This window comes from Suillus clintonianus (genome assembly GCF_016758775.1).
Source record: "Suillus clintonianus strain FC179 chromosome Unknown DEU56scaffold_88, whole genome shotgun sequence".
Classification (NCBI taxonomy): domain Eukaryota; kingdom Fungi; phylum Basidiomycota; class Agaricomycetes; order Boletales; family Suillaceae; genus Suillus; species Suillus clintonianus.
This window is the reverse complement of record NW_024539312.1, coordinates 40,500-64,502: the sequence shown is the minus strand read 5'-3', so window position 1 is coordinate 64,502 and position 24,003 is coordinate 40,500. Positions and strand designations below refer to the sequence as shown.

Genomic DNA, 24,003 nt, shown 5'->3' with positions numbered 1-24,003 from the left:
GAATTCAACTGCTTGAATGTCATCGGAGACGACTACGAGGGGTCATACGGCCCATGATGTCCTTCGTAGAAAGCCGTCGGGTTCGTAATACGCCACAGAGGCCGGAAGTGGAACGAGCCAGCATTGCACCACAAACGTCATCCCTGCAGGAATGACGTTTGTGGTGGAAGCAAGCCGCGGTTGACAAGGACGCGCCGCAAGTGACTGATGCTATCTAAGTGGCCACTGAGGTAGTAGCCTTTAAATTCTCAGCTGATATACACACTCGGTTGCGCAATGATCCGATGATACTATAGGGAGATTTGCTTTGCTTCCTTTATAAGTTGGCAATACAAAGGCTTAGGGATACTGTCATTCAATGTCAGCGTTCTCCGTCTTTCAAACTACAATGTCTCTAGCGTCCCGGCGGTGTTTACCATGGTCATGGCCAGAAGCTGGCATGTGCTTGACCCGTGGTGATGTGAACGCGTAGTCGGAGTCGAACTTCAATATGACCACCGCATCAGATTGATCAATGGTCCACAACATTTACGATTTACGCCACATCGGTCGACCAGATACATGGGAAGCAGGAATTGGTCGTTCCTCCTTGTCCTCTTAGTCTTCCCCACTTCACCAGCTCTGCTCACAATACCCAGTCAGCCGCAGTGAGCACAACATCAACACCTGGTGACATGTCACCTGCCGGCGGCGCAGGCACGTTGTCTACTCCGCAGCACGAAAAGGCAGCAGCTCATCCTGCTGGCAAAATAGAATACACGTCAAATAGCTGTGGAACCGCCGTAGTCAGCGAGCACATCAGCCTGGTTGGTGTCAAGTGAGCACCTTTCCAGTTTTTATTGAGCAGCACCCAACGTTTTGAAGCGTCGACCAAATTCACCCATGGACTCAGCACAACATCCAGGAGGCCAAGACATGCAAGGCAGATGCCATGCCCCGAGTCCAAGCTCTCCTGCAAAAATGCCTCAAGGCACTTCCACCGGTTTGCAATGAGCGGGCAGCGGGGTCTGCTACAAAGGGCAAACGAAAGGCTCAGGGACAATTGTCACCTGAAGCCAAGCGAAGGAAGCCTGACAACAACCTGCTAGATGTAACCGTCCAGACGGGTCTCTACGCCGCCGAAATGTTTGCGGCCAGTCTTGCTGTCAATAATGTACTCAACCTTATCGTCGTCGGTGAGTTCGTTCGTCTCTCGACATGGGTCGCGCTCTTACCGCTGCTTTTGTAGACGACGTGATCTATATCTGGTATTATGATCGGCAAGGGATCATTCAATGCTCGGGCATCAACTTCATTCAAGATCCCCCACGATTCATGGTCCTGTTGTATGCTTTACAACGATTCGAGCTTCGCGATCGGGGCCGAAACACGCGCTTTCTCCCAGTTCAAGATGGAGAGATCCAATGTCACGAAATCACAATTGAGGATGCAGACCTGGGACCCGTGGATCTCCTGCTTTACACCAGCCACGAAGAAAGAGTGACGGACAAAGGACTACAAGGACGCGCTGTAGCTGTGGTCCCTGTCACCAGCAAAGCGCTCGAGAAGAAATTCAACCACATCGAGGATGGGGTGGTTGCCGAGATCTTTTGGGGAGAGCAGTCGCGCACTTGCGAGCCAGAAATCTTGGAAAAGGTGAAGGAGATCGCTAAGGTGAACCAATCCGTAGAAGGCGATATTCCTGTGCTGCTCTGTCACGAAAAGTTGACGAATCCCACGTCCTCAATCCGAGAAGCGCTTGACTTTCTGGAACCTACCAAAGGCAGTCGCGTGCTCAACATCCTCGTATTCCCCAAGCTCAACCCCATCACGGAGCTACATGGCAAAGAACTATTTGAAGTGTGGCGCCAATGTATCCTATGTACGTGTTTCATGGCATTTATGTCGCTCTTCGTTAACATTACGTGCAGGCCACATTGCTTTGTGGAAGGCAGGAGTCTATCATCGAGATGTCAGCCCTGGAAACATGATGTGGTACCGTGACAAACTGGGGAAGCTTATGGGTGTGTTGAACGACTACGATCTATCGTTGTTGGCAAGTGTGCCGGGTCCTCATGGCAACGAGCGCACGGGCACGGTGCCGTTCATGGCACTCGATCTTTTCACCGAAGAGGCTCAACGAGGCGAAGTCAAACATTTGTATCGCCATGATCTGGAGTCGTTCATGTGGATTTTAACCTGGATTTTCTTGCGTTATAGGAATGGAGACCTCCTACCACCGGCATCACGCCCCTTGGATATATGGGCAACTTCAGACGCCTGGACATGTTATGAGGAGAAGTTAAACTTTCAACGTTATGTCCAAAAATATCAGCCCTCGGACATCGACCGTTCGGACCCCAATTTTTCAGACATCAATTTGCGTATGTGGGCTCTCCTCATGGACTGTTTTCTTGTGCTCAAAACAGCCGACCACACTCGCTGGATGGACGATCATCGTTGTGCTCAAGAGATATTGTGGGGAGGAGCAGGCCAGCTGACACACGCCGAAGAATCACACTCATTTACTCGAGTTTACCACTTCCAAGAATTGGATCAAGTTCAGCGCGCTGTCACAGTGATTTTCATTACTTCTTACCCTATATACGGTGTTCTGCGTATCGATACTTGTAAATTTCAGTTGTACATTCACAATACACGCTATCACTCCCGATAGTGAATATTAATGCAATGAGTCATATAAGTTCAGGTCGTTATCGTCATGAAGACGGATAAGTTCAAGGCAGCCTGATCACTTGCCGCACACCGAAATAGTAATTCGTGCTTGAACGCTTCAAGGACCTGTATCGAACCACACGTATCTAGGACTTAGCTGGAGCTCAGAGTTCAACGTTCAACGTTCAATACACATACTATATTGGGCTATCTACGCGCATTCTACACCTTGCAAGTCGGCATCACGTGCGCGCGTTTGATGGAGCGCGACTCAGCGCGTCGTCGGAGTCGAACTGGACATCAAACACCCACTTCAGAATTGATCAATGGTCACCAAATTTGCGCCATATCGGTCGACCGGATATAAAGCAGGAATAGGTCGTTCTCTCTTGTCCTCTTGGTCTTGGGATGGTGGCCAAGGTCTTTTTGGGAGAGGAGGATCGCCCTAGCGAGCCGGAAACTTTATACAAGGTCAAGGAGGTCTCTGATGTGCACGATACAGTAGAAGACCACATTCCTGTGCTGCTCTGTCACCAAACGGTCACGAATCCCACGTCCTCAATCCGAGAAGCTCTTGACTTTCTGGAACCTACCAAAGGCAGTCGCGTCTACATCCTCGTGTTCCCCAAGCTCTCCCCCATAACAAAGCTCCACGGAGACGACCTGTTTAATGTATGGCGTCGATGTATGCTGGGTATGTGTTTCATGGCATTTATGTCGCTCTTCGTTAACATAGCGTGCAGGCCACATTATTCTGTGGAAGGTGGGGGTCTATCATCAAGATGTCAGCCCTGGAAACATGATGTGGTACTATGACAAGCTCGGAAAGCTTATGGGTGTGTTGAACGACTACGATCTATCGTCGTTGGCGGATGAGTCGGGTCCTCAGGGCAACGAGCGCACAGGAACGGTGCCGTTCATGGCAATCGATCTTCTCACCGAAAGGGCTCAACGAGGCGAAGTCAAACACCTATATCGTCATGATATGGAGTCGTTCGTGTGGGTCTTCATCTGGATTTGCTTCCGTTACGACAGCAAAGGAGCCCTCCTATCACCGTCATCGCGCCGCTTCGATGAATGGGCAACTTTAGGCGCCTTCCAATGTCGCAAGGACAAGCGAGATTTCCTGCATGATATAACAGATTTTCCCCGCCCGAACGTAGGGCGACGGACGTGGCGTCTCCTTACGCAGTGTGCCTGGGTGCTTAAAAAAGATCTTGATCGTCTATCTGATCAGAAATACGATCAGCTCATAGAAGCATACGATCAGTCAGACGACGATGAAGAGGAGAAGGACGAGCATGAGAATGCGAATGAGGATGAGGTAAAGGTTGAGGAATCGGTGGACGGACTTCCAGGAGCGGTCAAGCAGCCAGAGGATGAGACATCTATAGCGGCTATCGAAGCCTTCCTACGCATGTTTACCGAGACCAAGGGCTGGAAAGAGCTAGAGCGCCGCATCCGTTCACGGTGACTTTCCTACTCATGACTTTCTGAATATAAATCGGTGTAACTTTCAGTTGTTCAAACATTTATGTAGATAGATATATAGGATATTACGAGCCGCCACTTTCCAATGCGGATATCCGACTTGATCATGAAATTCCGAAGACGAGTTCAAGTTGAAAACTTAAAAGCTCGTAGTCTGGTTGCTTTCCTCATTATCATCTAAGGCCTAGACTCACAAGACTTGTTCAGCCGTCTATGACCCGATCTGTAAAACTTCTCCATCGATGCATTAATAGGGTCACAGATAATCGATAACCATCAAACTGTGGATCGCCGTATCACTGCTCGGGATCACGGTCCGCATCGCCCAATCTGTTTACTCCCATTGAACAAAGGCTTAAGAAGGTGAGACTCCTTACGTAGAACTAGCTGCAGCTCCCCTGATGAGAGGCTCGAAACCGCTGCCAATCCGCTTTACTAGCCGCTCCCTCCCCATGTTGGCCTCAGTTGCTTTGGCACCACAATTGAGCTTGGCAGGAATCCCACCTTCGCGTGCCAGAACCAACCAAGGGTAGTAGTCGCATCCTCTCATCCTTGTATTAGTATTCTGCAAACTCCGACCCATCACTGAGCTACATCATGATCTACCAAGTTATGTGTTTTGATTGCTGCATCTATACGACTCTCAGTTGAACACGTGTGTTGCAGGCCACCATGATCTCTGGAATGGCCCAGGGGTGTACCATCAAGATGTCAGCCCTGATGGCAACAAGATATATTGCTGGCTTGATGGGTATCTTCAGCGACTACCATGACCTGTCGGCTGCAGCGCCGGCGGGTCCTGCCAGTGAGGGCAAAAAGTGCGCGGGAAAAGATCGAGTGCCATAAATGGCACCGTGCCCGTGACATTCATGGCACTCAGTCTTCTCGCTGTTCACAGTCCTCGCTTGCGTTACAAGCATGGAGTCGTCCGACCATCGCAATCATCGAGGCTCTTCGATTCCTGGGAAACTCCAGACGCCGCGGCATGTGGCAAGGAGGAGGAGTCATGGCAGAGTGACTCATGGCACAATAAGTAGCGAACAGCTCGTGGCCCAAAGAAATACCGTCGGACATCATGATGAAGGAAGAGTCGCGGGATTTCGGACAACAAAATTTCGGCAAAAGAACAGCACGCTCTGAGTGAGCCGGAAATCCTAGCAAGGTTTCCATGAGACCATGAATCTAAACGGCCATTTTCCTCAGCTAGTTTGGCACAACAAGTTCACAAATCCCACGTCTGCAGTCCAAAGAGCCTCGCTTTGCGTTCCAGCACCGACCAGGGGCACTCGTGTACTCTACATCCATGTATTTAACAAGCTGCAGCCCATCACAGAGCTCGATGGCGAAGACCTTTTCAACGTGTGGCATCAATGCATCTTGTGTACGTGGTTAACTTCTATTGTATCTATGCAGTTCTCTGTTGACATGTCACGTGGGTCACCTTGATCTATGGAAGGGAGGGGTCCATCACCGAGATGCCAGCCCTAGCAATATGATGTATTACAAGTCTGAAGGCGCCCTGATGGGTATCTTTTACAGCTATGATCTATCATCGCTGTCGACTCCGGCGGGCCCTGGGGGCAACGAACGCATGGGTACAATACCGTTCATGGCGCTCGACCTCCTACCTAACACGTGGGGTCAACGAGGCGAAGTCAAACATTTGTATCGCCATGATCTGGAGTCATTTATTTGGGTTTTCTTCTGGACTCGCTTTCATTACAGGAATGGAACCCTCCTACCACCAGCATCGCGCCCATTCGATGCATGGGCAACTTCAGGCACTACGAGATGTCGCGGGGAGAGGCTAGATTTCCTGGATAGTCTCAAAGTATTCTCCCGCCGGGACATACAACGAGATGTGTTGCTTTTCCTTGTGCAGTGTGTCCGGTTCCTGAAAATCGGTGCCGCCGAGCGATACGACCTTGTCCTCGAACAGCTTATGGATCCAGAAAAAGTCGTACAGTCAATTGATGAGGAATCTGAATCAGCTATCGAAGATTACCTATCCAAATTTACCACCACGGACCCCTGGCTTGTGCTCCAGGGCCGCATCCTTTCACAGTGATTTTCCTACATACGGTTTTCTGCACATAAATTCCGAGCCACCACTTTCCAATGCGAATATCTATGTATGTGTGACGCTATTCTACATGGATGAAATTCCAAAGACTAGTTGAAAACTCAAAAGCTTGTAGTCTGGTCGCTTTCCTTAGCTTATCGTGCGGTAATTGCCGCGATGTTCTGCAGTATTAGGACTACTTGCTTGTCGATGGCCACATGCTCTGGAGTCTGCATGGTGCATCCATCCGTGCACAGAAGAACTTCGCATGATAAATATAAGCTCACTCAGTACTTGGTGTCTTGAACTGTAATGAACGCCAAATTGTAGTTCGTTTTGCTGTTCCAGATTTCCGGAGATATCATACGAAAATCCACCACTGAAAAGTATAAGTGTATTACAATGTGAGTTCGAGTCTGAAATATGATGCGAAAAAATGGGTCTGAAGGATATGCTACCCGCACAATTGTCCAGTGAAGTTGTTGGGTAGACGGGGGTCATTCCGGACCTACGCATCAAACACCCCTAACATGTCCTGCAACCAGATACATCCTTTGCGATGCACCCCGCTTCAGCACGAGATCAGAGGGCCTAGATAGTATCGATGGAATGTTACGTGTCGGGCGTGTCACCAATGTCCCCTGATTTGCCTGATTGCCAGCATGATTGTCCGTCAAGTCGTGTAAGTAACAGCGTGCAACCTGATTGCGAGAAACTTGTATGTTGGTCGAATAGCCGTAAGTCATGAGTACATACCTGACCTCCAGAAGGATATCAAGTCAAGTCGCCCGTTTTCTCCGACATGAGGTAGTCAGTTCCCAGGTCCTCATACGTGCGCAAGGCTGATGGCGGGTCTTTCAACCGAGGACAACTCTCCTCGAGTGACAAATCTTGGCTAAAGTTCTGCATCTTTGAAACCAAGTATGTGGAGGACCCAACTGGCCCTACCGTTGAGAGCCATCCATAACAAGATTGATTCGAGAAAACTCAGCCACTGGCTGTGTTTTCTCGAATCAAAGTGGTGACTGTGGCTGTCGGAGCTATGGATGGGTCGCAGCATTGTGATGAATAAAATTAATGCGATGATGATACAATCGAGGGTGTCGTCAAGCTGTGTGGTACGAGCTGACACATGTAGCAATCCATGGAGACTCTTACCACACAGTGTGATGACCGGGACGACAACAGCTTTTGTAGACAATGCAAGAAGCTGCAGTGGGTTGGGCACAGTTTTGTTGGTAGGTACTAGGTGGACGATGCTAAGGATGCCATTGTGGGGGATGGAAGAGAGTTGAGGGTAAAAGAGTGGGTATATATATGATAAATGAGTGGCTTCTCCGTGGTGATGGACACATTACACACGCCTGAATTGGGTTCACTGACAGAACAATATTAATGGCGGCTCAATGCAAAACGCTGCGGCAGTTCCCGAGAGCGTCTTCCTGGTCGCCATTCCGTGGCACTCATACCTTGGAACAGACAAACCATGTATATAGTAGGGCAACGAACAATGACATTCAATAACGCAACGGGAGGATGCTATTACACCCTTCCCTCGTGCTCATCTAAATAAAGCCGGGCAAGTTAAACAGATACTCGGATCAAATGCTGCAAAGCCGAGACATCCATGCTCGCATCACGAGGAGTGATACTGCAAGGGAATCGATTGGGCCTCCTAAAGCGATAAATAAAAATTAGTATCTCTCCACAGAAATACCGAAAACCACGTACACACTAAGCCCTCCATGCCAACCCGGAATAACCTCGATCTCTCTCCCATTCTCATCTTTGGCCTTTTCGAATTTGAACACCGAGAGCAAGCCGACAGCTGCAGACCATAAAGAAACTTCGGCAAGGAAGCGACCAGGGCATATACGTCGTCCGAATCCCCAGACGAAACTCACGGCATCGTCTGTCAGAGTACCGTCCGCATTGAGGAACCGATCAGGGTTGAATTCATCCGGATTGGGGTATTTCGCTTCGTTGTGACACATTGCCCTGAGAGGGATTAGGTTCAGGAACACCGAGAACTAGCGATTCATTCATGCGTACCAAATATTCGGAGTGATCGTAGCGCCTGTGCTACAGATTAACATGGACCCTATACAGATCAGGAGAAACTGGCGTACCTTTGGGTATATAGAAACCATTGTAAATGTCGCTGTCGACGGTAGCATGCATGATCGCTATAATCGATCAATAATCTGTTTATGATATACTGGGTGAGCAACGCACCTAGGGGGAACACTGGGCGCCACCGCTGGCACTCGCGCAAAATGGCATCGATGTAGGATAACGATGGACGATCCTGGAACGTCGGCAGTCTCTTTGAGCCAACCACGTTCTCAATAAGTTTTTGTGCTTTCTCTTGGATGTCTGGATAGAGAATCATCACAAGGATGAAGTTCATCAACACAGCCGCTGTCTAGGAATGGTCAGCGTTGGATGAAACCACCGACCGCTTCCTGCCTACCGTCTCAGTTCCAGCTGTCGGCGAGAAAAAATCTCTCAGTTTCATACAAAATACATTGGACTATATGCTCACCCCCAAAAACGGTTGCTGCAGATTCCTTTAGCGCTTCCTTCTGCGAGGTTATATCGGTGTTGCTTTCATCGAGCTTCTGCAAATGGTCAACGACCATGCAAGAAGACACGGATCCTGTAGCCTGAAAAGTGCTTGTAAAATAAAGTTCCTCGGCGCCATGATACACTTACCAGGCCACGCTCGGTGAACGCAAATGGAAACTCCAAGCTTTCCCTCATCAATCTCTTGATCAAAGGCGCAACTCTCTTGAGGTGCATGCCAGGTAGCCAAGACGGGAGGCGTAGAACTACGGATTAAACGGTAAGAAATTGCTGAACGTAATGGGAAATATAGCCTACGGGACGGGAAAGCACAGAATACCGCAACTACCTCAGGTCTCATCTCTTTCATTGAGAGTTCAAGGGCGTGTGTTGCACGCTCAATCATGTCATCATCATGGCGTGCTGCTTCATACGAGTACACAGTAGACATGATGACTGAACCCGCCAACCTGAAAACCTATTCAATACCAACGGCAAGTAGCTCAAAAGAAATCCACTCACACGTCAAGGTGTTTGGGGTAGTTCGAAGGATCCTCAAGCATGTTTAATAGCAGTTCGTGAGATTTTGCAACTTGTATAGGCCGGAATTCAGGTACTACATCTTGGCGGAAGGACTGCTGGATGATTTTTCGCTGAATCCGCCATCTGCTGCTGTACCGCATGAATGCAGTAGTCCAGTCAACGCCAAATCTAAGAATTGAGGTCTATCATAATGACGAATGCCGAATAATTCGATAAACCGCACAGTTCACTGGTTGCCAACTCTGGCCGGTCAGAGTAGTTGTGTGACCTATTTTCGAGGAGTTCTCTTGCAATTTCTTCAGAGTTGATAATAATGTTATCCTGGCCAAAAAGCCGGGTATAGATCAAATCGCCTAAGGAACTTCAGTCAGCTGGTGGTGGACATTGTGCGGAATGAGGATGACTTGCCGTATTGATTGCCCCATGTCTTGTAAGTAACCCAAGGCGTACTCACATCGATTGCTAGAACATTGCCCAGGAACGGAAGCGGAGCCGGACCTGGTGGAAGTCGCACACCACGAGGCAGCTTCGGCTTCGCAAAGTAACTTCTGAGTGCAAAACCGATAACGACAGCAGCAAGGAGTGCGTCAAAGCCGCCTATGATGCGGTCTGGCATAGCAAGAAGAGATCTTGGAGGTCAGTGGTAACAAAGACTAGTGGGAAGGGTGTCGGGATATCACAATTGGCACGCTAAAAATTTTCATTTATTACCGAGGTTCAAGTGTCTCCCGGTCAGACCCATCCCCAATGCCCGACTCGATCTGGCCATTTTTTGTAGGGCCGATATACTAGTGAAACTTGTCAAAAGGTAGCGCCAGCGAACCCCTTGAGAAATATTTGAACCTGGGAGGGCTGCGTCGCAGTGTATAGTGGTGACGTGGCAATCGTTCCGTGACACGGACCCGACCGATCTTATGATTCTGATCAGCAATCAATATTAGTAGTTTAAGACTAAAAAAGCGTGTCAGACTAGCCTTGCTAGCCCTGCCAAATCCCCCAGTCACCTCGTTGAATGGATTCGATCATGCAATGTCTTGAAGTGATCAGACAAAGTTGACATGGTATAACAGGTGTCAAAATGAAGGGGCCAAAATTTTTGGTCTTGTGGACGCCAAGCAGTGATGAGTCCGTCTGACCGCGCTCTCAGAGTCTCAGGTGTGACTCGGAAAACATGCTGGAAACGCTGCATCATGGGCCCATACATATCACTGTGAAGTATTACTAAAAGAGTGTTTCCTTTAGTCCGAGCTCGTGGAGTGCGACATTAATATTGCTAGGCGGGTCTCGCCGCACCCGCACCCGCCCGCCGTCATTATTTCAAATCCCCGAACATACACGGCAAAATTTCTTTCCTAAAAGGCAATCATGCGCTCGGCAAATCAGTTGGCTGAGCAGCAAGCTCCCTCGCGCGCCGAGTTCGCGGCTTTGGTTAGTTGCTATCCCACTCACTCCCTCCCCACCATGACCAGATTGTTAGCACCTTGAGGATTCCAAGTAGGAGTTCAAAACGTTGTGGTCCAATAGTTCTTCCATCTATCTTGCTAGCCGCAATGGGAACCTACAGAGTCTCCTGAAGGAATTCACACTCATTGTGGCGATCTGTTGGATGGATGGCAAGGAACCGGGGTGGTGGGTTGATTATAAGCCCCATGGCGATTGCAAATGAACTTCGGAAATTTCCGACATGGGCACTAGGTAGTCCCCTAGCAGCGCGCCCTGGTCTCTATGCTTGGTCGATCATCGTCAGTTTCCCTTACATGAATGCTAAACCAATGACAGTGTGTTAAGGCCCGTAGTAGTAGTGTCACGGCTCGGTTTTGGCCGGTCCGGTCTCGGCTGTTACCGACTTCCCAGCAGTTCGGCTTTTCCCATGAACCAAGTCACTCACGTGTGACTCGGTCTGGTCCGCAAGGCACCTAAACCGGCACCAGATAGCACAAGCCAAGAATGTGGGAACAACGGCTTGAGCCGGCCTCAAGCCAGCTGAAGGGGGTTGTGTGGCGAACTCGTTTTCAGGATTTCTCCAACTTCATACTCCCCATTGTCCCCACTATTCAGTTGGATTCACTGTAAGTTACTATGAATAAGGTCCCGGTTCGAGTAGATGGTAGATTTAGGCTGGGAGAAGTTTTAGGATCTGGCTCCTATGGTATGTAGTAAAATTTATTCAAATTTATTGTTCACAACATATAGTACGCCTTAGCTGTCGTGTATTCTGCACGGAATATCATCAATGATGATAATGTTGCCCTCAAACTCGAAACCGTTGTCAACCACTCATCTTCTGTGGAGCGTGAATACTGGATCTTGAAACAACTTGAAGGCGGAGTTGGCATCCCCCGCACCCTCTGGTTCGGTAGAGAGTCAGCGTATCATGCTCTTGTTCTCGAACTCCTTGGGCCATCGCTCCACCAACTCTTCCTCGCGAACAATCGAAGATTCAGCCTTCTCAACGTTGTGAATCTAGGAGTCCAGTTGGTCAGTCGTTCCGTTTGAAGTCTTTGTAGATAGGTCGACTGACTTTCCTAGCTCTCACGTCTTGAATATATTCACTCGCACAACTACGTTCACGGCGACATCAAACCACAGAACATATTAGTCGGTCTTGGAAATCTGAGGCACACCGCCTTCATCATCGATTTTGGTATCACGAAGATGTACTGGAACACCGCAACCAGTGACCATGTGCCATTTCGCCATGGCCGAAGTCTCTCTGGTACTCCTGCGTTCGCCTCGATCAACAACCACTTAGGAGTTGAGCCAGGTCGTCGTGACGATCTTGAGTCGCTCACATACATGTTAATCTATTTCTTACGTGGCTCCCTTCCATGGTTAACAAGCGACGACGAGAAGTTGTCCAACTCTACCATACTCGAGCGCAAAGCACGTGCTACCATTGCAGATATATGTCATGACATCCCCGTTGAGTTCGCCAACATTCTTATTTACACCCGCTCTCTCGCATTCGCAGAAGATCCTGATTACGATCATCTCCGCTCATTACTTAACGGTCTTCGTGCCACATTGCCTGCACCAGCTACGTGCATGTTGGATTTCAGCCAACCTGACGGTCCTGCCATACCTCCCCTTCTATCACCTGACGGTCCTTCCATACCTCCCCCTCTATCACCTGACCAGTGCTGTGTGGCCAAAGCAATCTCACCATGTCCGCCAAAGGTAGTGCGCAGATCGAACTCGTGTGTGAGTAACGTTTGTTCTATATCTTCGAACCGAACTTAAACTTATTTACAAGGTTACGCCCGCGGAATGGCTCCACATGGTGTGCTGCGTCAACTCCACAGCGGAAATCGCGACCGGTTACTGAATAACGCTGTTGTAGACTACTGTACATACTACATAGTACATACTACTACATAGTACATAGTACATACGGTGTATATGTTATGAATAGCTCAGCCTCAAATGCATCATCATGTGTAATTGTGCATCGCTTTCAGCGTGGTGATTAGTAATTACTAATCGGTCTAGGTCAGGCCATTTTCCCTTCAACATGCTGCGCAGTGCACAGCCTTCAATCTTTGCGCCATACCATCATCTCAATCACCCAGAATGCTATATATCTTGCTATCGCATTTGCGCGTGCTGATCAAACAATGATCGATGATCGCCAAGGTGAGGGTCTCTGCACTTGTGGTTATTCACCACCAAAGTTTTGACTTTCACACAGGCAGCCACTGATCAGGCGACTATCACAATTCTACTTCTTGTGCAAGGTAATTGATTCATCCAACCAATTCTGATTGTATTGATCGTTAAATCGTACTCTGCGCTGTGCGGTGATTAAAATTTAGGAGTGGTAGTCACATCTGCACCTACATTGCCTTGCGATCTGGCTTCGCAATTGAAACCCTGAAGATGAAGGTAAGCTGTTTGTTACTCAAGCTATCTATCCGATCACAGTGATATAGAAAACCACACGGAACCAATTCACTTCAGGTATGTCCTTCATTGAGCGAGATTTCCCCCACCCTCACCTCCACCAAATTATAGCGGTTTGCAAGCATTCATTGACGGAAATAAGACGAAGAAGACCAATTGAGCCCACACCCTGTCACTGGCCAGTCATTTGGCGCCAAACTTGTGCGTCGCACTTTTACTGTTCGCTTCTCGCTCTCACATGTAAATGACTCAATTCTCGCATCGGCTTTGGCCTATACGACTTCTCGTGCACATTGTCGTTTTCTGGGGTTTCCCAGCAATTGGTTCAACACACCTATATAGACAGACGGTTCTGTCATTCGAATGTCACCACTACTACCACAAATGCCACCTCGTCGACGTGGGCAGAACAAGGCCCGGGCAGCTGATGTTGATATTACTCTTCCCGCTGCCTCTGCTGCCATCCCCCCTGCGTCCCCTGTCCCCGCTGCGTCCGCTATTTTAGCTGCCGTCCCCACTCCCGTTGCCGTCCCCGCGGCTATCCCTGCTGCTGCTGCAGCAGCAAACGCTGCTACTCTTCATAATCCGCGTCGTCGACAACTTCCTGTTAGATACAGAACCGATGCAGCTCCTGCTGGTCCAGACGAGGGTGAAGTATTCAACCTGGACAATATTTCAGGGGATGAAGAGGAACCGGGCAATATTCCTGCACCCACCGCTGTGGCACCTGCAGGCTCTAATTCAAGCCCACTCCAGACTGTCAACAGTACCGCTCGCACGGACCCTTTGGCGACCGGCAACCTCAAGCAGCCTAAAGGGCCGACCGATATCAGTCACTTCTACCAGATTGATAGCGACACCAAGAGCAAAACCTGTGTTGCTTGCGAGTAAGTATCTTATCTGCAATTTCTTGTTGTTTCTCACGCCCTTCACCAGAAAACTTCATGAATCCGACGCAACATTCAAGGTTATGGTTTATGCAGGCTCAACGTCCAGTTCAGCTCCCCGTATGCATGCCTTTACCCACCACACAGAGCTTTACCTCGAAGCAGCCGAGCGTTATGGCTGGCGCATACAGATCAAGGATCTGAATGAACGCCTTGCTGAAGGGTGGTCGTTGGCGACGATTCGCGAACGGCTCAAGAAATCCCCCTGCACCATGCAGTCACTTGGTCCTCCCCCTAACCAGGGGTCTGGTGCCTTGCTGGCAGGAACGAGCTCGTTAGAAGACAGAATTCCAGACTTCACGCTTGACGAAATGCATCGTCAAATTGTGAAATTCATTGTGGCTGATGATCAAGTGAGTCGCAGTTCATGCCTACAGCCACCATTAATAGTCGCCCCCAGGCGATAAACGTGATCGAATGCCCTGAATTCAGGCGCCTCATCCGTCTCCTCCGCCCGGAAATTGGTGAATCTGGTTTATGTCACCGCACGAAGGCTCGCGAAATGGTTATCGAGCAATGGCAGGAATACTTCCTGGTCTTGAAGCGAGATCTCGCAGTAAGTGCATAGTTGCCAAGCCTCATACGAAGTACCTGATTCCTTTTAGAATGCTCAAGGAAAAGTCTGCTTTTCATCTGACCTGTGGTCAGATATAAAGCTCCGGCCGTTCATGGCCGTCACGGCTCATTGGATTGCGAGGGCTAACAAAGACTCGATGCTGGTGCTGAATTCGGCGTTAATCGCTTTTCATCATATTCCCGGCAATCATGACGGGCAATCTTTGGGTTCTATGATCCTATATCTCCTCGATCGTGCAGAGACTGCGGCCAAGGTCGGTACTTATCTCTATCGTGTTGCATGCTCTGACGTTGTCCAGACTGGACATTTTACTCTCGACAACGCGGGCAACAACCACACCGCAATGCAGGAGCTTTCCAGCCTGCTTGGGGAACGCGGGATCGAGTTTGATCCTATTGAACACAGGATACCGTGTTTCCCGCACGTGATAAACATATGCGTGAAGCATATTCTTGACGAATATTCCACCATCGACTATTCCACTGTGGACGATACATGGATAGTTGAAGACCAGATCATCAATAAAGTCGATTACGTCCAGGCTGTGGAGGGAAAACCTCTTGAGCGAGCCAGGCACATCGTGCGATTGGTCCGCGCATCAAACCAGCGGCGCGACAGGTTTCGTGAGACCATCGTTAGGGGTAATGACGAAGGGTGGTTTCGAGATGACAATGGTGAGCTTACACAGCTCCCAGTCGTAGAGCTCCTCCTCGATGAGCCCACCAGATGGGATTCAACCTATGTCATGATAAACCGTTTGCGGACACTTCGCCAGGTAAGATTTCGCACCGTTAAACATATGTCGTAGACTAATACTGGCCCAGGCCATAACCGCCTTTTTTGATGCTTATCCTCAACGTAACATATCCGATAAAAAACTGTGTGAGATGGATTGGCAATTCCTCCAGGACCTGGAAGTGATCTTGGAGGTAAGTACTAATGCATTCGAACTTCGAAGCCTGTGATCTAATTTACCATTTCATACCAGGCACCCCACGCCGCCCAGCAAAAACTCTCCAGTGAAAGCACTCCCGTGCTTAGCCATGCTGTTCCAACTTTTGAAGAGTTGGTTGATGCCTGGGAGTCTATTGGCCTGCACGCACCTCACTGTAAGCCTATCGTTGACATAGGCTTACTCTGGGCGAGCAAATACACCGACCGGATGGGCGCAACCCATGCATATGCGGTCGCTATGTGTCAGTCCCGTCTTTTGTCCTAATAAATGCTGATTTCATGATCACTTTTGTAGTCATTGATCCTGCGACGCGGATGTCTTGGATGGACAATCGATGGGAGAAGGACCGTGTCGATGAAGCAAAGGAGTTTATATTGAAGCTGGTACGTCTCTGTAGTAAACAAAAGCGCGACATTGGATTGACTCGTTCCGCAGATGCAGAGTAAGAGAGCGGAAAACTCTACGCATTCTCAACCTGTACTGGTTCCACGAACGGTGGCACGCACACTAGGCTCACGTCGCTATGGACTTCCCGGGGCGCATGCACATGCGCATCACCACGACGGCGGCCAAACGATAGAGCAAGAATTCACAGCATATGCTACGGCTACACTTAGTCCTCATGGAACGGATATACTTTCATTTTGGAATGTGAGTCCGTTCCTTCAAGTCACACCCTATGTTATTAACCACGAGCTGTTGACTAGGCTTCACAGTCCATGTTCCCAACAATATTCTCGATTGCTATGGACTACGCCCCGATACAAGCCTCTGCGGTGCCGTGTGAACGGGTATTTTCGTCGAGTAGCGAAACCCATACGAAAAAAAGGAATCGCATCAGCCCCGTTTTGATGGAAGCTTTACAGATGGTTAAGTTTTTCCTGAAGAAAGAACGCCTTAATTTTACGAGAGGTTGGGCAGCCTCCCAATGGGACATGGAACGTGGGGTGGTACACGACCAAGGTTCTAACGAGCAGTTGACAGCCACCGCCAGCGCAAATGACGCTCTTCTCAGAGCCATTGCTGAGGAGGAGTGTGACAATATCGAGGACACCGCTACCATTTACGACAAGTGACGCTTACTTCTTTACTGACTTTTTCATCTGTCATTTGCTATTTCGCCTCTCGCCTTTTGTTCACACTATGTTGCTCTTTGTTGTGCTGGTTTTGATTTCAATTGTTTATTTATTTTTCACCAGCCGCAGTGTGCGCCTCTGACTTCAACCCTCCAGCAAGGAGTTTTAGGACGTGCTCTTGAGTCTTGACCCTTGAGACCATGGGCGGTGTTTTCACCAAGCTCATTCCCCGCAACACAGACTCGCTGAAAATCGAGCTGTACGTCGCCTGTGGGATTTGGAATCCTGCGACACCATTTGTTACAGGAAAAATGCTCCTTGCCCGTGCTCTTGCCGCGAGCTGTCGGGCTAATGGCAAGGGAGTCTGTAAGTTGCACTCCTTTCCGTCAGCACGCCACCTCTCATCATTTTCTAGCCTTCTTCATGCGCAAGGGCGCTGACTGCCTGTCGAAATGGGTCGGTGAGGCTGAACGCCAACTTCGTCTTCTGTTCGAGGAGGTGCGTGACTGCCAACCGAGCATCATCTTCTTTGATGAAATTGATGGTTTGGCACCCGTCCGGTCATCGAAGCAAGACCTTACGGGTCTATCGACCACGACTTGTGCTCCATGGGTCTGCTGGTATGGGACAAGGCTATTTAGGAGCCGCCGCCCTCCATCATTTGGAGGGATATCATGTTCAAACTCTCGATCTGGGGACACTTATGGGTGATTCAACACGGGTAAGCTTATCTCATCCTCCTGACAAACGTGTCCTCTTCATGGTATCATTAGACTGTGGAAGCCGCTGTAGTTCAACTATTCATCGAGGCTAAAAGACACCAGCCCTCGGTTATCTACCTTCCTTCTCTCGATGGGTGGTCAGCAGCAGTTTCCGAGACTGCACGATCCACTGTCAGATCCATGCTTGACTCGCTTGCGCCTACGGACCCCGTCCTCATACTTGCCATTGTAGACGGTCCGTTTTCCTCACTACCCCATGACGTCCGTTCGTGGTTTGGTATGACCCGCGAGAATCGCCTCACACTACCGAGTCCCACCGAAGCCCAGCGAGACGCGTTCTTCTCAAGTATCATCGCGGACATCCGTCGACCGCCGAATCAGTTCGCAGATGGCATCAAACGACGAAAACGAATTCTTGAGGAGTTACCGATTGCGCCTCCGCTTGAGCCCCGTCAACCGACGGCTGCTGAACTTGCTATTCAGGAAGAGAATGACCAGCGTGTCATCACGCTACTGAAGTACCGACTCGGCCCTATACTGACGGAGCTGAAACGCAAGTTCAAACGATTTACCAAGAAAGCTAGGGTGAGTGTGGACTAGCGACTACACTTGCAATGATTAACATCCTTGCTAGACTTCGATCCAATTCCTGTGGCCAATGAAGTGGAAATCAGTTGCTACCACTACCACCATAGCCATACAAGGCGAAAACGATGTAATCGACGCAGGTCACCCAGGAGCAGCCAAACGGCATCATCAACGGCATCCATCCTGATCCTCAGCCAACTGAACATCCAGCTCCACTACCGCCTTCTGTCTGCGTCTCTTCTACCCCCTACATCAAAAATATTAGCACCCGGTTCTACCACCTGCAACGATCCCCATACCCTTCATCTTCAAGATCCAACGCCGCCACCTCGTCCTCCACGATACCCGTGCTCTTTTGCTGCGTTTCTTCGTCGCGCGTGGCTCATGTAGCTGCCGTGGGGGAGAAACGCAGCACATTTCCTACTTTTCATTAGTTTTTGATCACACGCTAACGAAATAACGACTCACTGGATCTTGGGGGGCCATTTAGCGCTTATCGATCGTGCGTAGATAGTTTGATCTTCGATAATCTCACATTGTAATCTATTTTTAATTAATTGTAAATTTGTATTTCTAAATTTAAATCAAGCTAAAATTATCAGTCTGAGCCAGTTTAAAGCCGCTTACCGTGGTTGCATCAGCCGGACCGAGTCGATATTATGTAAGCAGCCTGACTTTGAAGTTCCGGTTAAACCGGTGAATCAGAACCGGCTTTAGCCGGCGCTAGCCAAACCTGCGGCAACACTAGCCCGTAGTAAGTATTCGTGTGGTACACCTATTATAATTAGACTCAGTTATAGTTTGAACGGCCGGGAACTTCCGAGACTGCTTCAACGTTTCATCCGAGAAACTCTTCGCGGGAATTGTTTAAGGTTGACCAGCGCACCATGTGGGATAATATCAACGGCCGTCTTCAGTTTTATCGACAGCAGCATTGCCACAACGCCCAATGGTGTTTCCCGACAGGCCGCATCACCGCCTACCTGGTATTTCCCGACATGACCGCCGAATGACGAAACGATTCGTGATCGATTGATCGTTGAGCAGTTCAGAACGTTCAAACGTTCAAAAGTCAATGATTTGTATGTAAGTGATAGCGTCCATGTCGACGTATGCTCATCGCCACTAATATTGCTATGCTACGACAGAGCACGGATTCTACAGTTCATAACAGACTTGAGTCACTTGAACCGTTTTGACTTTGAACATCCATTGCATAACGGCGCGATATGCACGGAGTGACAAAGCAAAGGCATCTCAACCAAGGCCGAGATATCACTTTCAGCTTACAGCTTACTCCTTGCTTACCTGCATCGCAACCCATCCGGGGTTTCCTCGCCCGGCATCTGAAAATGTAAGTCTGCATTGTTGAGTAACCGAAATGGCTGATCTTCGTTGTTCATCATACGTCTTATCGGCATGGTTAGGTCCCCGTGATGTTGCGAGTCAGTGCAAATTTGCATTAACAGCGCGTCCGAATGAATGCAGTATTTGCACAGTCCCAGCGCAGCCTCCGTGCTTGTCGCCCCCTCTGGAGTACATAAGGCGGGGGGAAAACAGCAATATTCCATCATTACCAACATCTCTACTATCATGTCCGCACTCGTCCTCCCCACATTGACCGCATTCACTTCTGGGCGTCTTAGGGCCATTCTGACGGCTAAGAGCCAAGCGGATTTCACCACGGCGTTTGATGCGCTTTTCGCGCGCAATGTTAATGTTGTGTACAATGGAAAACATCTTACAAGGGAGCAGTATCAGGCACAGCTGCTCAGTCAAAGCAGCGCTGCTTTTGGAGAGCAAGGTGCAAGCGTCAGCGTTCAAGGTCAACTAGAAGTCCCTGGCGACCAAGGCCAAATCGTAAGTAATCACCTTTTGTTGTGCTCTGCAAGTCCATTGAAGGAATGTTGTAGTCTGGGCTTGTCGGTCTCTTTTACACTTCCCTTGTTGACTCGAGGTTCCTAGTCATGGGAGCTCCCGCTGAGAGCAAAGTGGTTTCCTCATTCAATGTTATGTAAATATTAATTCTTCATTTTGATTGCTCAGCCATCTGATCAATCTTATGCTGCGCAGCATTCAGGCCACAGAGCCTCGACCCCAGACTAACCCTCTCATCCGCGGGTATTTTGACCCCCGTCGCGTAGTGACGGTGAACCAGATTGCCACCGACCAAGCCCTGCATGTCACTATCCCTGCTGCGTCCATCAATTCAAGCTCACCCGGTGTCACGGAGAACGTAGCGTTGGGCCCTGGCCCAAGGAAGCTTCCGCCGGGACCGTTTGGTTCACATTTTGGGCCCAGACCGGTACATCTGGATCCTATAGAGACGAATGCTCACCCGGAGACGTTCCCAGGGGACGGGGAGTTTGGCGCTCCTCCTGTCCTAATCCCTGGAGAAACTATCGGTGAAGACACTAATACTAAGGCATGAGTGTCCCGAATGCCCTCTTATTCTGCACGATTATCCATCATACGGACAGTTCTTGACCTATGTATCACTACTTGTACATTAAGGGACCTTTCGCAGTCGAAGTAATCTTTCTGGAGGCAGTTGTGGTGATATAATATAAACTTTGGAGAAAATGGTGTGATGGAGTACATGGAATAAGGTTGAGAAGTTGAGAATTATATCAATCGCGCAGGATCAACAGGCATGATTCATTCAAGAATATTCCCCGCGGTCGGCCTTTACCTGATCGCGTGTCAATGAAGATGCAGGATCCGCATTCACAACACCTACATCAGCCTCGCTCTCCGTCGGACAGGGTTCTCTCACAACTTCCGTTATCTCCTCATAGACGATGTGCCGCTCGACGGTGCGCCCGCCGGACTGTGTGTCTGTGCCTTCCTGATCTATGCCAAGATCACCGGCACCGACGACGCCCTCGAACTCACCCACTCTCGCATTGCCGAGAGGGCCAATCACTTCGTCTTTAAGGTAGGTTGCCTCTCTGTGATCAATCTGCTCAGGCTCGTCTGGTTGGTGCCTCGCATTGACATAATCAACCGTCTTTTGCTGAAGATCATGGATCGTGACAGTAGAACGATCAGCCTTTAAGAATGATGGTCAATGTCGTTTTCCCCCAAGTCTCGATATTTGTACTACGCACCTTCACGTGTGCTTCAGATGTAGATGCCAGGTCTTCGTTCCACCCTGGTGCGTCATCGATTGGGGTCGAGGTTTTATGCTGGATACCGGACAAGTTCCTTCGTTTCTCTCTGTCCAGCGTCTGCAGTGAAAGAATTTATGCTGCATCAGGGGTAAGCGGTCACGAGCAGACATACCTCTGGATCATTGTCATGCATCGTACTTTTGCAAGAAAGTCATGATGAGCAGAGTAGTACGTGGAGTTGAACCTGCAACCAAATACCTAGTATACCGTCTTCCATACTGTCAGCCTTTTAGAAAGGGTGTCTGCTTAATTAGTGGGCGCACCTCGCACTTGCATATCGTGAGGAAACTCCGAGAGTCCCGGAAACTCTCTTTATTGAGCAGCGTAATGTAGGAAGATAGCTCATTTTGATATTGAACTAGGCGAAGGGGATGGACTTTGAGTGCAAGAGTCGTACACCTAGCTGAAGTAGTGACCATGTGCCACTGACGTCATTGGTAAACCTGGTCCAGAAGGGTGTGATGTCATGAGCGTGGGAGATGGCTCCCTTTTTTGGGCATCGTTGTGTATGGCTTGAACGCTGCCAACTCATCTTTCTCCACCGTCCAGGATTTAGAACTAGCGAACGAACTTCATAAGATAGCACCTGCCTTGAAAAGGGCCATCTGGTGAGTGCACGCGATTTAATCTTCATGCTAGCCGCGGGAGCGCTGAGATCCCAGATCATGTACATAATATAGGCATTGAACAGAGGCAGGTCCTCTGTTTCGGTAAGGATTTAATTATGTTCTTTCTCCATTGTATCTTGGTGGCCTATCTAGATGTGAGCGCCTTCTGATCCACGCGTTCCAGCAAGGACCCGGGAAACAATTTCGCACCCATGTCATGATGTTGCAAGACTAGACTCTGACTAAATCTTTGCACGGTGCTGGCAGCCTGTCACAGTGATTTCTTCAACACGTCATGTGCTGGGAGCTGCGCGTTTCTCAGCGGGTGGTTGTGCTGGCTTTGAGAACTTATTCCTCAGCGAAGTAAGTTCCCGATCTTTAAATTTCATTTTAGGTGACTTGCCCATGCGACAGTGTCGAAATGAGACCCGTTTAAACATTGGCCCGAATGCGCTTTCTCAGGGTTCCCCTAGTCTGGTTCACTAAGCATTATCTTTGGCGCTACTTGAAGACACGTATACTAGTACGTGCAATGCCTTCGTTGGTTACTCTGGTGTGTTCGTGATGATATTACAACTTGAAATACTTCGTCACTTTTGGCTCAACCGCCTCTGATAACCTCATCTCCCAGCCACCAATACCGCTCGATATCTGACTTTTCCAACCTCGAGTTTAGCCATAGCTTCTTCAATTCCCTCGGCCGTTAGCGGGAACTCTTGAGTGATGGGTTTGATGCCATTGACAGCAGCAAATCTCAGCATCTTGACGTGGACCCCACGCGATGCACAAAAGCTTCCCTGTATTGTCAACCCCTTTGACACGAGAGGTATATGGGGTATGGCCAAATTCCCCTCAGACACTGTGATAGGATATATAGTGGCATTGGGCGCCAGAACCGGGAGAAACCTATGAATTACAAAAGTCAATCCAAAAAAAAAACGTTTCATGCTCGAGATAAGAACTCACAGATTCCAATCAGGGATCTGCGAAGTAGTAACGAATAGGTGCTTAACCGGCTTCCCAATCTCCAGCTTGCTCGCACCTTTCGTGGCGTAAAACTCGCTTGCGCCTAGACTCTTCGCTTCTTCCTTCTTACTTTCGCTCCCAGAAAAAACCACAACTTCGCATCCCATTTTCGCTGCAAATTGGATGGCAATGTGACCAAGACCACCAACACCTACAATTGCCACTCGGTCTGTAGGTCGGACATTATACAAATACATCGCGTTGAATACCGTTGCTCCGGCACACATCAATGGCGCTGCGTCCGAGGAAGTGATAGAATCGGGGATATGGAAGAGGAAGGCTGCCTTCCACACCGCATGGGAAGCGAATGCGCCTTGGTCAGTGTTGGCAGTTGCGTACATGGCTCTCTCTGGGCAAAACATCTCGTTTGCGTTGAGGCATTCATCACAGTGCCCACATGAATTGTGGAGGTAACCCCAGCCAGCGCGATCGCCACTGTCAAAACGCGTCGATCAGCTAGAGAACATCGCGAACGATAAACGTATATACACTTTGAATGAGGTGACTTGCGATCCGACTTGCTGTACGAGGCCAACGCCTTCGTGGCCGAGGACCATGTCCGATGTCTTGTGATGCATGTCCGTACCGCACAGGCCGGCATGGGTGATTTTGAGCAGAACTTCGTCTGGTTTGATGCTTTCCTTGTGAGTTTTCGACTCGACTATCTGTCCAGTGGAGGAGCCTTTGAAAACGGTGAAGTCAATTCCAGTCATGTTAGACGCTGCTCGTGGGGAATACGCGACGGAATAGATGTCAGGGGCAATGTGAGCAGATGATTGAAGACTAGGGCCTTTTATATTGAACGGAGTGATGCGAAGCTTTACCAACCTAGTGTGGGACCTCGAAGAAGCGCTGAATTCGTTATCCGGATCCTGCGAGGGGTAATAGCTTAGACCATCGAAGCCACGCTGCACGCAGGAGGTGTACGAGAGAAATCAGAGTTCGCATACTTTATGGAGTTGACTTAAGGTGGCACCTGATGATCGCTAGAAGCGCCATGACATGCTTCCAGTGGATACTTCGCTATCGACCTTCCCGGCGTCTGAAGCTGGACAAGGGGCCAAGGGTAACCATTTTTAACACCTTCGACCACTGGCACGTGTAACCGAAACGTC

At 49.3% G+C, this 24,003-nt stretch overlaps 9 protein-coding genes across 9 annotated transcripts; 6 read left to right on the top strand and 3 right to left on the bottom strand.

Moving 5' to 3' along the window:
• Window positions 1-251: 251 nt before the first annotated feature.
• On the top strand, window positions 252-2,669 carry DEU56DRAFT_573329 (uncharacterized protein). Its single transcript, XM_041346874.1, has 4 exons — window positions 252-817; window positions 865-1,175; window positions 1,229-1,861; window positions 1,911-2,669. Exons 1-4 carry the CDS (start codon window positions 675-677, stop codon window positions 2,654-2,656), a joined length of 1,833 nt encoding a protein of 610 aa, XP_041204502.1. The 5' UTR covers window positions 252-674; the 3' UTR covers window positions 2,657-2,669.
• Window positions 2,670-3,063: 394 nt separating this feature from the next.
• Window positions 3,064-4,129, top strand: DEU56DRAFT_903741 (uncharacterized protein; the record flags this gene model as incomplete). Its single annotated transcript, XM_041356648.1, has 2 exons — window positions 3,064-3,349; window positions 3,399-4,129. 2 exons carry the CDS (start codon window positions 3,064-3,066, stop codon window positions 4,127-4,129), a joined length of 1,017 nt encoding a protein of 338 aa, XP_041204501.1.
• Window positions 4,130-5,428: 1,299 nt separating this feature from the next.
• Window positions 5,429-5,838, top strand: DEU56DRAFT_825362 (uncharacterized protein; the record flags this gene model as incomplete). Its single annotated transcript, XM_041354283.1, has 2 exons — window positions 5,429-5,527; window positions 5,639-5,838. A coding segment is annotated over exon 2 (200 nt), but the record flags the coding sequence as incomplete, so codon positions are not given.
• A 1,698-nt stretch (window positions 5,839-7,536) lies between these two features.
• DEU56DRAFT_825359 (cytochrome P450) lies at window positions 7,537-9,988 on the bottom strand. Its single transcript, XM_041354282.1, has 12 exons — window positions 9,725-9,988; window positions 9,540-9,669; window positions 9,296-9,484; window positions 9,092-9,243; window positions 8,924-9,039; window positions 8,754-8,874; window positions 8,682-8,695; window positions 8,444-8,633; window positions 8,338-8,394; window positions 8,261-8,285; window positions 7,940-8,206; window positions 7,537-7,883 (listed from the first exon to the last, which is right to left on the bottom strand). The coding sequence occupies exons 1-12, from the start codon at window positions 9,930-9,932 to the stop codon at window positions 7,793-7,795; spliced, it is 1,560 nt and encodes a 519-aa protein (XP_041204499.1). The 5' UTR covers window positions 9,933-9,988; the 3' UTR covers window positions 7,537-7,792.
• Window positions 9,989-11,119: 1,131 nt separating this feature from the next.
• On the top strand, window positions 11,120-12,641 carry DEU56DRAFT_983291 (kinase-like domain-containing protein; the record flags this gene model as incomplete). The annotated part of the gene is made up of 4 exons (XM_041359943.1): window positions 11,120-11,465; window positions 11,520-11,794; window positions 11,846-12,517; window positions 12,570-12,641. Exons 1-4 carry the CDS (start codon window positions 11,396-11,398, stop codon window positions 12,639-12,641), a joined length of 1,089 nt encoding a protein of 362 aa, XP_041204498.1. The 5' UTR covers window positions 11,120-11,395.
• Window positions 12,642-16,971: 4,330 nt separating this feature from the next.
• On the top strand, window positions 16,972-18,268 carry DEU56DRAFT_961945 (uncharacterized protein; the record flags this gene model as incomplete). The annotated part of the gene is made up of 5 exons (XM_041359352.1): window positions 16,972-17,137; window positions 17,187-17,269; window positions 17,346-17,492; window positions 17,545-18,078; window positions 18,128-18,268. 5 exons carry the CDS (start codon window positions 16,972-16,974, stop codon window positions 18,266-18,268), a joined length of 1,071 nt encoding a protein of 356 aa, XP_041204497.1.
• A 1,406-nt stretch (window positions 18,269-19,674) lies between these two features.
• Window positions 19,675-20,512, top strand: DEU56DRAFT_873102 (uncharacterized protein; the record flags this gene model as incomplete). The annotated part of the gene is made up of 3 exons (XM_041355836.1): window positions 19,675-19,941; window positions 19,995-20,095; window positions 20,155-20,512. The coding sequence occupies 3 exons, from the start codon at window positions 19,675-19,677 to the stop codon at window positions 20,510-20,512; spliced, it is 726 nt and encodes a 241-aa protein (XP_041204496.1).
• Window positions 20,513-20,627: 115 nt separating this feature from the next.
• DEU56DRAFT_573061 (uncharacterized protein) lies at window positions 20,628-21,676 on the bottom strand. The gene is made up of 6 exons (XM_041346873.1): window positions 21,518-21,676; window positions 21,453-21,464; window positions 21,367-21,391; window positions 21,192-21,311; window positions 20,822-21,133; window positions 20,628-20,773 (listed from the first exon to the last, which is right to left on the bottom strand). Exons 1-6 carry the CDS (start codon window positions 21,598-21,600, stop codon window positions 20,744-20,746), a joined length of 582 nt encoding a protein of 193 aa, XP_041204495.1. The 5' UTR covers window positions 21,601-21,676; the 3' UTR covers window positions 20,628-20,743.
• Window positions 21,677-22,482: 806 nt separating this feature from the next.
• On the bottom strand, window positions 22,483-23,601 carry DEU56DRAFT_759296 (chaperonin 10-like protein; the record flags this gene model as incomplete). Its single annotated transcript, XM_041350302.1, has 3 exons — window positions 22,483-22,768; window positions 22,829-23,323; window positions 23,378-23,601. The coding sequence occupies 3 exons, from the start codon at window positions 23,599-23,601 to the stop codon at window positions 22,483-22,485; spliced, it is 1,005 nt and encodes a 334-aa protein (XP_041204494.1).
• Between the last annotated feature and the right edge of the window lie 402 nt (window positions 23,602-24,003).